This window comes from Podarcis raffonei, chromosome 15, assembly GCF_027172205.1.
Source record: "Podarcis raffonei isolate rPodRaf1 chromosome 15, rPodRaf1.pri, whole genome shotgun sequence".
Lineage (NCBI taxonomy): Eukaryota > Metazoa > Chordata > Lepidosauria > Squamata > Lacertidae > Podarcis > Podarcis raffonei.
In genome coordinates, this window is record NC_070616.1 from 11,359,442 (window position 1) to 11,375,912 (window position 16,471).

Below are 16,471 nucleotides of genomic sequence, written 5' to 3' on the forward strand. Positions count from 1 at the left end.
TCATATGCTGAAGACACACTTTCCTTGCCTTGGCCCAGGGGTAATCAACCTTTTTACAGGGGCGTACGAAGGGGGGGGTGGAGGGGGCTGGCCACCCCAGGCACCACTGGGGGGGGTGACAAGATGGCCCGCTGCCCCCCCCAGTTGTAGAGCAGCCAAGGGGGTGCGCATAGTTAGTATGGGCACCGCTCACATGGCGTCCGCACGGGCTGCCACACATGCGCAGTCTGTACGGGATGTTGCTTGTGCACCACCGGGCGGTTTGTCCCGCCCCAGGTTCTGGAGAGGGTTCCTCCACCACTCCCTTTTTATACCTACCGCCCACTAATGGATCTTTCTTGATGGTAAAATTTCCTTGCCGCCCACCAGTGCTCGATGGAAGGAGGATTCAGCTTGTGCCATAAAACCCCCAACCGCCCACCTAGAATCCTGAAACGCCCACTAGTGGATGGTAGGGACCAGGTTGACAGTCCCTGCCTTGGCCTCTGAACACTCAAGATATATGTATTTTAGTACCCACTCTAGTGCAACAGAAATTTGTCTTAAATCATTTTTAGTACTGTATTTTATATTATCCACCCCAGGACCCTCTGGTGAAGGATGTGTAATAAATATAATAGTAAGAATTTGAGACCCAAATTGGCTTGGTGGGATTGGCTTGCTACCAGGTAGGGCTTCCAAGAACTAGCACCGCATTCTACTGTTTTCAATGGGACTTCTTTCTCCGTAAGCATGTAGACGTGGTCAACAATAACTTTAAAACATTTTTTTTTTTAAGAGCAAGGCAACACTTCCTTTTTTTTATTCAAAAAGGCCCTGGCGGCAGGAATATAGTGTAAAAATCATTGGAAAAACTAAAAGGCATCGATACATATTGGAATATACACTTTGTACAAAAAATTACACATCGTCAGAGATTTCTTTTTGTGTGTGTGTGTTATATAATCTGAGGTTCCAATTCAGTGAATGAGGTCTCAATAATTCATCGGTCCTGGGATCTGAACGTTGAGACCTCCGTAGTCCAACATGTACATCGGCCATTGCTGGGGGGGAAAGCAAGAGATGGGAAAACTCATTAATAATAATAATAAATTTTAAAACACAAAAGGAAATTGCAACACTGCAAATATTGGGCTGCATCAGGGCCAAACGGGATGGTTACATTTGCACATAGTTGAACATTAACTCGTAAGAGCCAGTGAGCCTTGAACCTGCACGGTTCCCCTTTCCTCCTGGTGTGACTGTCAGGAGGAGTTTGGAAGTTTTCACTTGCATTTCATGTTATTGTTAGGATATTTCCTTTCCACCTTAAAAGGGAGCATGCTTTGTGAGTCACAGAGTCTGCGTATTTCCTGTTCACAGGATGTTTATGTTTTCAGTTGCTTTCGTTTCTTGTTGCCTGAGCAGACCGAAGCAGACGGTCATGTTTTTCTTTGTTCTGATCAACGCTGAATAAACTTGGAAAAATGCTCTCCTGCTGTGCATCTCTCGCTGTGTGAATTCTGCTGACAGAGTGTGCACCAGCCTAAGAATGTGGCAATCTATTCTTGAGGCTTCGTGTCGCTAATTGCTGATACTGCGTGTTCTACGGGAGGTCGATGGATCGTCCGGCAGCCGGCTTGGGGGCTAAGATGGACTTTGTCTCCCTGGCAGTATCCCAACAGTTATTTTGTGATGTCCCAGCCTGGACAAACAGCAATGAGTCTTTAACTATGCTTAGTGGTTAGTAGCTAACTAAGGTTCATGGCAGCAGGTCAACCTTCAAACCATAGGTTATGAAGCTGGTTTGTTTTCGCTAATCGTATTTAAGATTAACCATAGTTTACAGTTTGGATTAACACACGAAACTGTGGTTAATCGAAGCTTCCAATCTCCTTGTAACCACACTGGGAAAGGAGAGCAGGGAGGAGCTTGATCTCACAGCACTAAACCAGGGTTGGGAGCCTTCATTAGCCCCAAAACCACATTCACCCTTGGCCTGCCAGCTGGGGGCACAACCAAAAATTGGACATGACTTCCTACACTCTACAGACACAGCACACACATATACAGGATTAAAGTGTCCTACTATTGGTAGAAGAGAAGGAATTTCATTTCTTCTAAGCTACTTCCTGCTACTCATTGATTTTTAAGCAATTAATTTTTTTAAAGGCATTTTAAAAAAGCACTATACATGGTTAATTAGTGTGCTTTTATTAAACACGAAGCCTTTTAACCAAATCGGCTAATGTACCACAATGAGTACATGGACTCAGCTACATTAGTAAACATAAAATGTTATAAATGTGTTATAACACTGTGACACGAGATGGTGCTGTAGAGCTGAAATCGGAACTCTATGAATTTTTCCATTGTGAACTTTAAAATGGTTTTTCTTCCAGAGCATTTTCAGAATGTTTTTTTTATAGCTGTGTAGATGCAGCCCTCAAAACAGTGAACAAACAAAGAACCCCCAAGGGATTCAAGGATCTCATAGGAAGCTAGCACTCTATAATGGGGCCTGTCTAGACCAAGGGTAGTCAATGTGGGCCACCTCAAATTTGTTGGAGTACAACTACCATCAGCCCCAGCCTGCTACACCAGTGGCCAAAGATGTGGGAGATGCTGTCCAGTAATATCTGGAAGGTACCGTGTTGGTTTCCCTGGGTCTCGGTGACATTTTTCTAGCCCCAAATATAAGCCATCTCAGGTCGGTTCACAAGCTAGAACATGTGGAGCAACCAAGGTCTGGAAACCAAGACTGATGGGGAACAGTTGAGGAGTTGGAGATGTTTAGCCTGGAGAAGAGAAGACTGAGAGGTGGTATGAAGGCCATCTTCAAATAGCTAAAGGGCCGTCCCGTGGAAGATGGAGCAAACTTGTTTTCTGCTGCTCTGGAGGGGAGAAGATCCAGCCTAAACATCAGGAAGAACTTTCTGACCCTAAGAACTGTTCAACAGTGGAACCGAGTCTCTCGGGAGGTGGTGGACTCTCCTTCCTTGGAAGGTTTTAAGCAGAGGTTGGGTGGCCATCTGTCATGGATGCTCTAGCTGAGATTCCTGCAGGGGGTTGGACTAGATGATGAAGAAGAAGAGTTTGGATTTGATATCCCGCTTTATCACTACCCGAAGGAGTCTCAAAGCTGCAAACAATCTCCTTTCCCTTCCTTCCCTTCTTCCCCCACAACAAACACTCTGTGAGGTGAGTGTGGCTGAGAGACTTCACCCAGCAGCTGCATGTGGAGGAGCGGAGACACGAACCCGGTTCACCAGATTACGAGTCTATTGCTCTTAACCACTACACCACACTGGCTCTCAGACCCTTGGGGCCTCTTCCAAATCTACAATTCTGTGATTGTAAGTCAGCAATGCCCATTATTTTCAGTGGGTCTACTCTGAGCAGCACCAGCATTTGATAAAGCCCTTAATCTGAATCCTCTTTAGGACAACGCTGGGTCTTGAAAGCAGTGGGCGTGCTGTGTCTTCAGTCATGGGAGGCCCGATCCACAGTCTGAGGTGGTGCAGTCCAGACACAGGCTGACCCTCCCCTTCAGCAAAAACAAGCCCCTTTGTGTATATTTACCACAAGTGAGATCTGGTTGGTTGATGACGTGGACTCCAGATTTGAAGAAGAGGAGGAAGATGATGATGAAGAGGAAGACACGGAATTCCCTTCCGAAATCCTCTTCCGCTTCCGTTTGGGAATGGTGCCATCGTTTTCTAGGGACATCCAAGGGGGACGTGGGTTCAAACAGGAACTGCAACACTCTTCCTGCTTCCCGCCCCCACTTTTTGTCGCAACACAATAAACACACAGCAACCCTCTCCCACTTCAAATCACACCCTCCCCCTCCTAGAAGTTTTAAGAGACTCGCAGGATTCTTCCAATCTTCTTACGAGCAAAGAGAGACTGTTTCGGGGTTGGGGTTGTTTGTTTTTAATCTCCCCTCATGCTCACTTTCAACTTACCTGGCTGTTTGGCCTCAGATCCTAGGTCTGCAAAGGGCCTGCAGTGTAAAAAAAGAGAATAAAAAGGAATTTAAAAATGCGGTATTTGCATAGTGAAAGATTGATGGCGATTCTTAAGGAAATGAAACAGACAAAGAAGAGTTTGGAAGCCCTTGTGAAAAGTCTGCAATCTTGGAATCAAAACAAAGGAGGTGCCTTTATCTGTGCAATCAGAGGTATGTTCCACTGACTTATTCCCAGGGAAGTTATGTATAACAGGATGCGCAAGCTTCGTATCCTGACAAGGACCACACGTCCGCAGGGCTCATCGGTCCGGGGTCAATAAGGGCACTCCTCCTCCCCTCCTGGTTTGCTGTTCTCTCTCCCATCTCTTTCCTGCCCAGTGGACTACTGTCAGAAACATAGAATCAGAGTTGGAATTCACCCCCAAGGGTAATCTAGTCCAACCCCCTGAAATGCAGGAATCACAGCAAAATAATCCCAGACAGATCCTCTACCATTCCTCACAAAGACCCTTGATCATTTTGGTCACCTTCATCTACATACATTCCAGCTTAAATCGTGGTGCCCAGAACTGTACACAGGACCTCAGGTGTGTTCTGAGAAAGGCAGAATAGAGCATTACTATTACTTCCCTTGATCTGGACATTATACTTCTGTTGATGCAGCCTAGAATAGCATTAGTGGCCAGCTGTCCCATAAGGGAACTGAACCTGTGACCTTGCTATTATCAATACCACACCCTAACCAACTGAGCTATCTAGCGATACTATACTTTTGGGGTTTTTTGGCTAGCCATTGTTTTTGAACTACCATATTTAGTCTTTTTCTTAGCGTGAACTGCTTTGACCCCAGATGCCATGGAGGAAAATGCGGTGAATAAATGAATTGACCTGTGTTTGTATGTTCTGATCAATTCACTTGCAGCAATTCTGCCGCAATCAAACCAACAAAGCAGTTCTGGTTTCAGGCCAGCAGAGGCCGCTGCGACATTACATATCCAACAGAAGCGCTCAGAGGTGTGAGGTGGGAACTGGGGCGCCCTTACTGGAGCTGGTTGGTAACCGCCATCCGGATACGATCTCTGGCTTTGAGGATCTTCTCCAGCCGGTGGATGTCGTAGGTGTTGGGGTTTCGGAAGGGAATGTCGTCCGGCAGGCCAGTTACTTCGATGGCGTCTGGAGTGTCCCTGATCAACTTGTATGGCACCAGGACGGGTCGGTTCAGGCCCAGAGCTTCTCCTGAAACAACAGCAGAGGATATAGTGGGATGCAAAAGGCCCAAGATGGAGAACCCTGCCACGTCTCACAGCCGAAACGAAACCGGCCTGGTCCCCATCCTGTTTGCGGTTTCCAAAACCTCCCTGGAAAAGGCTGGTCCTAAACTGTAACTGCGAACTCTGAGTAAAAGTTAGTCGGCTACTGCCCGTTCTCTCTCATGAACAGGGCAGAAGGAGGCAGCAAACAGACTTGGAAGTAGCAGAGAGATATGCATGGTGTACAGTGGTACCTCGGGTTACAGACGCTTCAGGTTACAGACGCCGCTAACCCAGAAATAGTACCTCGGGTTAAGAACTTTGCTTCAGGATGAGAACAGAAATCGTGCTCCAGTGGCGTGGCAGCAGCAGGAGGCCCCATTAGCTAAAGTGGTGCTTCAGGTTAAGAACAGTTTCAGGTTAAGAACGGACCTCCGGAACGAATTAAGTACTTAACCCGAGGTACCACTGTACTATTTCTGGGTTAGCGGAGTCTGCAACCTGAAGTGTCTGTAACCTGAGGCACCACTGTACACCATGCGTATCTCTTTGCTGCTTCCAAGTCTGCTTGCTGCCTCCTTCTGCCCAGTTCATGAGAACGAATTAAGTTCTCAATCTGAGGTACCACTGTATTGTTTGTCTCGAGGGACAATGGAGTGTGCCACCCAGGGGTGAAGTCAACCCCCTGTAGAATCCCAGTGTCTGCTGTAGCGGCAGAGACTGCTAACTCATAACTGCTGACTCCTGTGTTGTTTTCGCTGCGTTAGAAGCATTGGAGTGACCTCCCTGGGGTGCAAGGCGACCTGGGCTGCTCAGACAACAGGACCACCCCACCCCCCTCTTGACCTCACTGAGGTGATCCAAAGGAAAGAAGAGCAATACGTTTGGCACCAGCTTGGCTGCAGGAGTTGCCAGAAGGAGGCGTACAAGGTTGTCTTAAAGACTTAGCCTTTCTCCTTCCAAAGATGTCCCGCAAGGCAGCAGACAGTATGGAGTTTTCCTCAGGGTTTACTCCTGAAGCCTTCCTCACAAATAACCCCAGCACTTGCTGGAGTTTAGGAGGCCAAATTACACAAGGCCTCCTTCTCGAGCCTTCCTATTGCTGGAGACACCACAGGCCTCTGCCTCTTTGCCTCGCTGAGATGCACTCTGCCCACGTTCCCCGTGATTCTGAAATTATCCGCCTCTCCCCACAGGAACCAACCCAGACCCTGCAATCGTCCACTGAGGCCCTCCTCCATGGGGCAAGAGAAGGATGGCCTTTTCAGTGGTGGCCCCCTGCTTACAGAAGCTTTCCCGGGGAAGTTCTCCTGGTGCCATCATTACATATTACCGGGCAGCAGGCAAAAACTTTTTTTTCTGACCACCAGCGCCACCACGGCAGATCTAGTGTCGCTCGCAGAGCAAGGCAACCCACCATATTTTTCGTTGAAGAGCTCCTTCACTTGCTCTCGGAGAATCACCTTCTCGCCTAAGCGGTTGGCGTCGTCCTCGTCTGCAGAGACAGGAAACAGGGAGCTGTAACCTTGGGAGCTCTTCCTCCCACCCATCTGGTTGCTGACATAACCCACTGCAGGGGACACGTAGTTTGCCTCTGCCTGGTTTATTTTAGCTCGTTACGTTAATTGCCCGCCTTTCCTCTGAGAAACTCAAGGTGGCGTACGCATGTCTTCCTATTTTATCCCCACAACAACCTTGCGAGGTGGGCTAGGCTGAGGGTGACCTTCATGGCTCAGTGGGGATTCGAACTCTGGTCTCCCACGTCCTAGTCCGACACTCTAACCACTACAGTGCACTGGCTAATTGTCTAGCTTGCGTGTAGGAGCTGCATCAAGACTTTGATGTGAGGAGTGGGAGGCGTTTTGCCCTTTGCTCCCAACTGGAATTGGGCAGTGGTGGATGTTGGTCTTTAAAAATTCAGTGGCACCCTGTGCAAGGCCAAAATTCGGCCCCCTCCCCGCTTCCTGCTTCCCATTCTGCTCAGTTCACTATGTCATAGTTGCAAAGCCCCAGGCTCGGATGAAGGGTAGCATATAAATTTAACAAACAAACAAACTAAAAATTTGCAAGCCAGTTTGGGTCATCTGATGTCAGGCCATTTGGTGCTTGAGGAGTAGGGCAGATACACATCTGGTCCTCTGGGGGGCAGGGGGAGGTTCTGGTGCCTTTCAGACGTTTTGGACTACAACTCCCATCAGCCCCAGCCAGCACAGCTTTGCCGGGAGTTATGGGAGTTGTAGTCCAAAGCACCCAGAAGGGCACCAGATGGGGGGAGGGAGATGATCTATGGCCTGTTGCCACTCGGGTCTGCAGCTGTTCATGCTATCGGGGTGGAAGGATGTCCTGAAGGATTTAGAAGGATCCGGAGGAAAGGGGCTCGGCCTCCCGTTCACTCTTTGAGCTTCACGCCACTTATGCTCAGTTTGGCAGATGTGGGTGTGTTGATGGTAGCAGACAAAGAAAGGAAACTCTGGACTGAAACACACGGTTGGGTATTTTGCTTGGTTTGAAACAGCACCAAGGAAAGGAAGCTCCTCACACTGAGCAGCTCTTAACTGCTGTTGGACTACAATTCCCATAATGCCTGACTGCTGGCAATGCTTGATGGGAGTTGTAGTACAGCGCCACATAGAGGGCTGCACACCTGCCTCAGGCAGTGAATATTGGGTGTAATGCAAGGACAGAGGAGTCTGGACCGTTTCGTTGTCCCCGAGAGGGGGCAATGACAATAAAGATATTGATATTATTATTATTATTATTATTATTATTATTATTATTATTATTTTATCCGAAACCTTGGCTTTTGGCACAGCTGCTCAAGCCCCTTGTGATGGCAGAGGCAGGCCTCAAAAAGACACCTATGCAGGCTGCAGAAGACTTTCCCCAGCTATGGTGCGTCCCCAGCTACGCACCACCGATGGGGGAAGTGGCAGGGCCACCAGTGTGCTTCAGGAGTCGCCGGTGTGCTTCAGAAGGTGCCATTGCGCACCAGGGGCTGACTGCTCCCGTTCCATCATTGAGACTCATAATGGTGGGCAAGGTCACAAAAATCCCATCATCCTGGAAGCACCCTAGGGTGCTAATGCAGCCTTTGTCACCGGTTGTGTTGCTCTTGAGGATGCAAGAAGTGCCAGCAGGCAGGATGTGAGTATGATCGCCCTCTCCCGCTTGCCAGGCCCAGCTGCTACAACACAACTTGAGTCCAAAGTACCTAAAGGACCATCTGATTCCTTATGCTCTGCGTCGATCACTGAGATCCTTTAATGGCCACTCCTTGAGGTTCCTCACACCCCTGGGGTTTGGTCAGTCTTTACTAGAGGCCTCCAAGCCTTTAATGCGGCAGTCTGTGCCCTGTGGAACTCCCTGTCACTAGAGGCTCGGCGGGAATTATCCCTGCCTTCCTTCAGGTGTTTCCTATAAACTGTTACTCAGTGCTTTGCAAGGTGACTTTCTGTTTTATGCCAGCCGGAATTTACTGCTCTTTTTATTTATCTCACTGTAATTCTGTATGCTGTATTTTTTTATGGAAGTGCTGTCTATAAATAGTTCTTAAAAGTAAACAAACCTCCTTATTCTGCCCCAAAGACCTACTCCGATGCCATTGCTGACAATTGCGCTTAATGAGAGATATAAAACGCAGAGAGGTTGTATTGCACCCTTTATGAAATTCATGGCTACTGTAGAACGCCTCTGTCAGCTCCTTCAACCTAGGAGTAAGGTCCTCTCTAGCTAACCAAAGAACATAAGGAGAACTCAGCAGGATCAGACCAGATCCCCCAATGGAATAGTTATGAACAGGTCATGAGAGCCATAGACTTATCTTGCAGTGGCTGCTCTTCAAGGGCACGCTGCCACTAACCCTGATGGCTATTTGTCATTGATAGTCTTATCCTTCTGCCTAATCTCCTTTTGAAAGCTGTCCAAGGATGAGGGCCTCACTGCATCTGGTGGCAGCGAGTTCCACAGTTCAGCTGTGAAATGAAGCACTTCCCTTTTTCTGTCCTGAATCTCCCACCTCTCACCTCACCTGACCACAGAGAGGGCCTTCTCTGTGGCAGCCCCTAAGTTGTGAAACTTCCCTCCCCGCATGGTATTTTCGCAATACAGCTTTTAGAGAACGCTGAAGACACACCTGGCTTTTTATACTTGAGGTGTACATTTTTAGGACCCATCTTATTTGTGTAATTTTAAGTTGTTTGAAAAAGTCTGTAATACTGTGTTTTAATTGTTCTAAGCCGCTGTGGGATCTTTGGCTGAAGTCCAGGTATAATAATAATAATAATAATAACAACAACAACAACAATCTTGTCTATTTTTCCACTGTACAAAGTGGGCGCAACTCCTAAGATTGCTTATTCTCACTTTAAGTGGGGGTAAGAGTCAACCTATATATCTGCAATCTGATCTCTTCTGCCTGGTTAAATTTTATTTTAAATATTCAAAGCAACCTCTGGGAGGGAAACAATGAAGCTGAACCAGGGCCACATTCACACCATACATTTAAAGCACGAAGATATGCCACTTTAAACAGCCGTAGATTCCCCCCCCCCAAACAAAGAATCCTGGGAGCTGTAGCTTCCTAAGGGTGCTGAGAGTTGCTTGGAAGCGACCCCTTTTCCCTTCACAGAGCTACAGTTCCCAGCGTGGTTTTAACAGTCGATCCCTCTTCCCATGCAACTCTGGGAACTGTAGCTCTGCGAGGGGAACAGGGGTCTCCTAACAGCTCTCAGCCACCCTCAACAAACTACAATTCCCAGAATGCTTTGGTGGAAGCCACGGCTGTTTAACGTGGAACCATGTTGCTTTAAACATAGGGCATAAATGTGGCCCAGGTCAGGGGCAAAGCTCAGGTCAGGGTGCAGCCTTCCTGGCCAAGTTGCCATCTCACTTCATCCCATCACCACCTGTTAGCTACAGAATCATAGAACTGTAGAGTTGGAAGAGACCGCAAGTGTCATCTAGTCCAATCCCCTGTTGTTGTTGTTGTTTAGTCGTTTAGTCGTGTCCGACTCTTCGTGACCCCATGGACCAGAGCACGCCAGGCACCTCTGTCCTCCACTACCTCCCGCAGTTTGGTCAAACTCATGCTGGTAACCTCGAAAACACTATCCAACCATCTCGTCCTCTGTCGCCCCCTTCTCCTTGTGCCCTCCATCTTTCCCAGCATCAGTGTCTTCTCCAGGGAGTCTTCTCTTCTCATGAGGTGGCCAAAGTATTGGAGCCTCAGCTTCACGATCTGTCCTTCCAGTGAGCACTCAGGGCTGATTTCCTTAAGAATGGATGCGTTTGATCTTCTTGCAGTCCATGGGACTCTCAAGAGTCTTCTCCAGCACTATAATTCAAAAGCATCAATTCTTTGGCGATCAGCCTTCTTTATGGTCCAGCTCTCACTTCCATACATCACTACTGGGAAAACCATGGCTTTAACTATACGGACCTTTGTTGGCAAGGTGATGTCCTACAATGCAGGAATGTTCCCCCCCCCATAGATCCTTGAAATTGTGATGTTTGGCAGCCTCTTTGGCTAGTTGTGGGGCACCCCCCACAGGCTCAGCAGCTCCACAGCACACCTAAAATGCCAGCTACAGTCCCTGGACATACAGTGGTACCTCGGGTTAAGAACTTAATTCGTTCTGGAGGTCTGTTCTTAACCTGAAACTGTTCTTAACCTGAGGTACCACTTTAGCTAATGGGGCCTCCTGCTGCCGCCACGCGATTTCTGTTCTCATCCTGAAGCAAAGTTCTTAACCCGAGGTATTATTTCTGGGTTAGCGGTGTCTGTAACCTGAACCGTCTGTAACCCACTGCATTTAAAACCCACCAGGGCCTTTCCACAGCCGCTCGGTTTAATCGCATGTTCCCTTAGCCAAGCGTTTCTTGTCTGCTACCATCCATGACGCACCCACGGAGCAACGTACCGTGCAAAGCAGCGTAAGCTTTTTCCAGTGTGGAAATCCGTCTAGGCGCTAAGGAAAGAGAGAAGGGGGAGCGAGAATGAGTGGAGGTCAGTTTTCGCACGAAAACCGAGCCAAAATGGCTGCGGCCGATCCACACACGAAGCTCACCCCCATCTCCCGAAAGCTCTGTGCCAAAGTTAAGCTACACATCTGGAGGCAAGCTGCCTTGGGCGCATTGCACCAGAGGCATCATCGCTCATGGCTGTGGCATTTGTTCTACTGCTCCCCTGTGGTCAAGTGTTTTTTCCCGCGGACCAGGGACGAGGGCCGTAGCATATGAGTTGCACGCGGAAGATTGTGGGGTCAGTATCCAGTATCTCCGGCTAAGGCAGGGAGAGGCTCACTCCCCACCCAGCATCTCTTAGCAAGATGGGGGGAGGGAACCTCTCGCTTGAGACCCTGGAGTCGTGGTAGGCAATATTGACTAAAATGGCCCAGTGGTCTGAATTGGAATCAGGTAGCTCGCTTCCTCTGCTCCTTTTAATATGTTGGGTGGCGCTGTGCTCTAAACCACTGAGCCTCTTGGGCTTGCCGATCGGAAGGTTGGCGGTTCGAATCCCCACAACGGAGTGAGCTCCCGTTGCTCTGTCCCAGCTCCTGCCAACCTAGCAGTTCAAAAGCACGCCAGTGCAAGTAGATAAATAGGTACCGCTGCGGCGGGAAGGTAAATGGCGTTTCCGTGCGCTCTGGTTTCCGTCACGGTGTTCCGTTGCGCCAGAAGCAGTTTAGTCATGCTGGCCTCATGACCCGGAAAGCTGTCTGTGGACAAACGCCGGCTCCCTCGGCCTGAGAGTGAGATGAGCGCCACAACCCCATAGTTGCCTTTGACTGGACTTCACCGTCCAAGGGTCCTTTACCTTTTATCTACTTAAAACCCACTAATTCTATTGTGTGTGTGCATGCCCTTTAAGTTGTGCAATGTGTTTTATTTACGTATGTTCCGGCGTACAAGACAACTTTTTATCCCTGGAAAAATTACCCCCAAAGTCGGGGGTCATCTTATATGCAGGGTATACATGTTGGGAAGAAGGAGAGGAGCCGGTGAGCACAGGTGCCCCTTCTGCCATTGTTCCTCCTCCCTCCCCACAGAAGGGAACGCGGAAAGTCCTTCTGAGTGCGGTGTTCAGCCGCCCGCCCGCCAAATGCCTCGCCTCGGGCTGCTGCTGCGACGGCAGAGGCAGCGGAGGGGTGCGCGCTCTGCCCCTGGCGGCACTCAAACTCTCTAAAATTGAACAGCAAAAGTTGGGGGTCGTCTTATACGCCCAGTCGCCTAACACGCCAGAATCTACGGTATTAAATTTGAATACTGCCTTTCATCCAAAGATCACAGGGCAGTTCATAACATAAAACAATGGCATGCGCTGCTTTGTTCTGGCCGTAGGAAAAGTTAGCCTTGTGGGGTGGCAGTAAGTGTGCTAGACTAGGACCCGGGATGCCTGATATCAGGGTGCCAACTTGGAACAAAATATGGGGAGGGGGCAGGTAAGCCCCCCTCACTTAATCGATCACAAGACGCGGCACACACGCACCATTTGAATGGCAGTGCCCATCAACTTTGCGGGGCTTGGCCCCCTCAAATATTTTATTGGGGTGTGTGTGTGAAGGGACCTCAGCCCTTAGGAGATGTCTCCTATGCCTGGTCTCAAATCCCCACTCAGTGATGAGGCTCACTGGGTGTCCTTGGGCTACTCACTGCCCCTCAGCCTGTGCCTACCCCACAGGGTTGTTGTGTGAGGATAAAACGGGGAGCGGAAGAACCTTGTACGCCATCGTGAGCTCCTTGGAAGGAAGGTGGATTAAAAATGTAATACATGAATAACAATAAATTGCAAGGGTAATATGGGATTTCAATGTATAATCAATCTTGTTTGGATATCTTTTTGAGCATATGGACTCTTTGTATGAATATGTAAATACAGTGGTGCCTCGCAAGACGAAATTAATTCGTTCCGCAAGTTTTTTCTTCTTGCGAGTTTTTCGTCTTGCGAAGCACGGTTTCCCATAGGAATGAATTGAAAATCAATCAATGCGTTCCTATGGAAACCGCCTTCAGACCAGGTCCGGGGACAGTCTGTCCCCCGACCTCTTCTGAAGGCTGGGGGGGGGGGACAAGGGCTTTTCTTCCCACTGCCAGCCTTCAGAAGGCTGTTCTGAAGGCTGGCGGTGGGAAGAAAAGCCCTTCTCCCCACCTCCCGCCCCCCAAGCTCCGGGGACAGGAGGGCTTTCCTCCCGACTGCCAGCATTTTAAAAGCCCCCAGGACAGCGGAGACTTCTCCGTTGTCCCGGGGGCTTTTAAAATGCTGGCGGGCGGCAGCTAAGCCTTTCGCTGCCGCCCGCCAGCATTTTCAGATCGCCCCGGGACAGCGGAGAAGTCTCTGTTGTCCCGGGGGCTTTTAAAATGCTGGCGGGCGGCAGCGAAGCCTTCGCTCCCGCCCGCCAGCATTTTCAGATCGCCCCGGGACAGCGGAGAAGTCTCCGTTGTCCTGGGGGCTTTTAAAATGCTGGCGGGCGGCAGGGAAGCTTTCGCTGCCGCCCGCCAGCATTTTCAGATCGCCCCGGGACAGCGGAGAAGTCTCCGTTGTCCCGGGGGCTTTTAAAATGCTGGCGGGCGGCAGCGAAGGCTTCGCTGCCGCCCGCCAGCATTTTCAGATCGCCCCGGGACAGCGGAGAAGTCTCCGTTGTCCCGGGGGCTTTTAAAATGCTGGCGGGTGGCAGCGAAGGCTTCGCTGCCGCCCGCCAGCATTTTCAGATCGCCCCGGGACAGCGGAGAAGTCTCCGTTGTCCCGGGGGCTTTTAAAAAGCAAGCCCATAGGGAAATTCGTTTTGCGAAGCGCCTCCAAAACGGAAAACCCTTTCGTCTAGCGGGTTTTCCGTCTTGCGAGGCGTTCGTCTTGCGGGGCACCACTGTATTTGAATTCAGATTGATGGATTATTCTTATTATCTGACGTTTCTTTGCTATTAAACTTTTTTTTTTAAAAAAAGAGAAATACATTTTAAAAAATCATTGCCTTCTTGCCGTAAGCTGAAAGTTTAAAAGGTACTCTGCTTTCAAGTGGGCAAAGCATGCCCTCCCTCCTCATTGCATTCCCAAGCATGATTGCTCCCTGCCCCTGGGCAATTCACGAGACTTGGAAGAAACTCTTCTTGATAAATTGGCAAACAGGTCACTAATAATAATAATGATAAGTCACCTTCTACCCAGCAATTTCCTTTCCCCCTCCCTTTTTGGAATAAGCATAATACATGCAACATATTGACCCTAATTACTCTTTTTTTCTTTTTCAAACATACCGGTATTTGTTCTCCATCTCTCCTGCTTTTGAAAGCCCCATTTCCCCAAACATGTCATTTTTCAGACCGAAAAATGTGGGGTTACACCATATCCCCTTCACCAAAAGTCACAGAGAGCTTTACTCCTTAATACGATTTCTGCTTCTGATGGACTGAGTTCTCAAAATGTGAACTCTCCATCGGAAGAAGCACTGATCTGCCACCCACCCCCCACTCCTAAGTCTCTTGTTCCCTCACTTGCAAAATGGACTTAACATTGAAGTCAGAGGTTTCTGAAGTATGAGAAAAGAGGTTGTAAAGCACATTCACCATTTAAAATGTTATGGAAGGCCCCTTATATACCACACTGTTGCTCCATCCAGCTTAGTTTTGCCTGGACCAGGGATAGGGAATTTGTGAACCTCCGGTGGTTGTTGGACTACAATTCCCACCACCTCTAACCATTAGTCATGCTGGCTAGGGCTGGTGCGAGTTGAAATCCAATAACATCTGGAAGGCATGGAGTTAGGGAAGCTGTTTATCGATAAGATGCTTTCTGTTGCTCAAGCTTCTGCTGCTTTGCTTGGTCTGTTTATGGGTCATTGCAGTGACTTCTATTGCAATGCAATGTTTCTCATTTTATGCAGTGCCTTTGGCTCTTAAGAGATATTTTCGTAATAAGCCGCTAATGAAAGCCATTTTGAACAAATTGGAAACTGAGCATCCAAAGAAGGCCAACTAGACTGTTCGAAAACCGAGGTACAACTGCAGTTCATATTAGTTACACAGAACTAGCATTCTGTATAACTAATATGAACTACAGTCGTACCTTGGTTTTCGAACAGCCTAGTTCTCGAATGTTTTGGCTCCCGAACGCCGCAAACCCGGAAGTGATTGTTCCAGTTTGCGAATGTTCTTTGGAAGAACGTCCGACACAAGTTCTGCGGCTTCTAATTGGCTGCTGGAGCTTCCTGCAACCAAGCAGAAGCCGCGTTTTGGTTTCCAGACACTTTGGAAGTCAAATGGACTTCTGGAACGGATTTCGTTCAACCTCCAAGGTATGACTGTATTATAAACAGACCAAATATAAAATGGCTGGACTCCCGTCAAACAAAATGAAATATGGCCAGACACATTTTGGCCCTGTGGTCATCCTCAGTTTGGCATGTATATATAGAATATGAATTTACAGGGTAACATACAATTTGAAACAAGCAATGGAATACACACACACACACACACACACACGAGAGAGAGAGAGAGAGAGAGATGTGAAAAGCAACTACATCTGCAAAGACACACAGAGCTAATGCACATGCAGAATGGAGAATACCATGGAGCAAAAATTTAACAGACAACCTCCCCCAAATGGACGGCCCCACAAAATTGTTAAAGTTATCTTGCTTTCCAGAATGGAAAGATATACTTAAGTCTTTGGTTACACTGGGCACTTACCAGGCTTGGGAATGAGTCCTTGGAAAGGCCTGGAAAAGAAAATATGTATTAATAAATAAGTAAGCAATTATTACGATTATCACAATTGATTTAAGTATTTCCTTTCCTTAACTCCCCCCAGCCTCATTTCAGTCTTTGTTCTTTGTGGGTTATGGTGTGATTTATTTCTCCTGTTTATGATAAGCAATCCCACCCCAAACTTACTTTAATATTTAGTTATAGGGCCATGTACGTTTGGCAATAAAGACCTTTTTTTATTTTTACAATAGGGGGGATAAGCATTTCCCACCATGTCTCATACCGTATTTACGCAAATCTAATGCGCACCTAGTTTTCAAAACCTTGAGACCGAGAAAAGTATTTGCTGGCGAATGCAAACGCGCCATCGAATCTAATGCTCACGCTAAATCGCGGCATCGTTTGGCCCAGAAAGGTGCGCATTACTTTCGAGTAGCAGGTGAGAGAACCTTTCTGCACCTTCTTCACCCGCTAGGCCAGATACCTTTGGAAGGGAAATGCACAGTAGTGGTGGGCAAGACCAAGACATCCACATTCTCACACGCATACAAACCCACATGGATAGTAT

General features: G+C 48.3%; 1 protein-coding gene across 7 annotated transcripts in view; it reads right to left on the reverse strand.

The window, feature by feature from the left end:
• Positions 1-748: 748 nt before the first annotated feature.
• GTF2IRD1 (GTF2I repeat domain containing 1) overlaps positions 749-16,471 on the reverse strand; it is an 82,397-nt gene continuing 66,674 nt past the window's right edge. For 5 of the 7 annotated variants that reach the window (XM_053366326.1, XM_053366323.1, XM_053366324.1 and 2 more), the window contains 7 exons: positions 15,886-15,914; positions 11,121-11,168; positions 6,620-6,697; positions 4,996-5,188; positions 3,948-3,985; positions 3,562-3,698; positions 750-1,043 (listed from right to left, as the gene is read on the reverse strand). In XM_053366326.1, the coding sequence (XP_053222301.1) occupies positions 975-1,043; positions 3,562-3,698; positions 3,948-3,985; positions 4,996-5,188; positions 6,620-6,697; positions 11,121-11,168; positions 15,886-15,914 (592 nt within the window). In that variant the 3' untranslated portion in view covers positions 750-974. Of the gene's footprint in view, positions 1,044-3,561; positions 3,699-3,947; positions 3,986-4,995; positions 5,189-6,619; positions 6,698-11,120; positions 11,169-15,885; positions 15,915-16,471 lie in introns of all 7 variants that reach the window. The other 2 variants (XM_053366322.1, XM_053366320.1) reach the window with 2 other exon arrangements.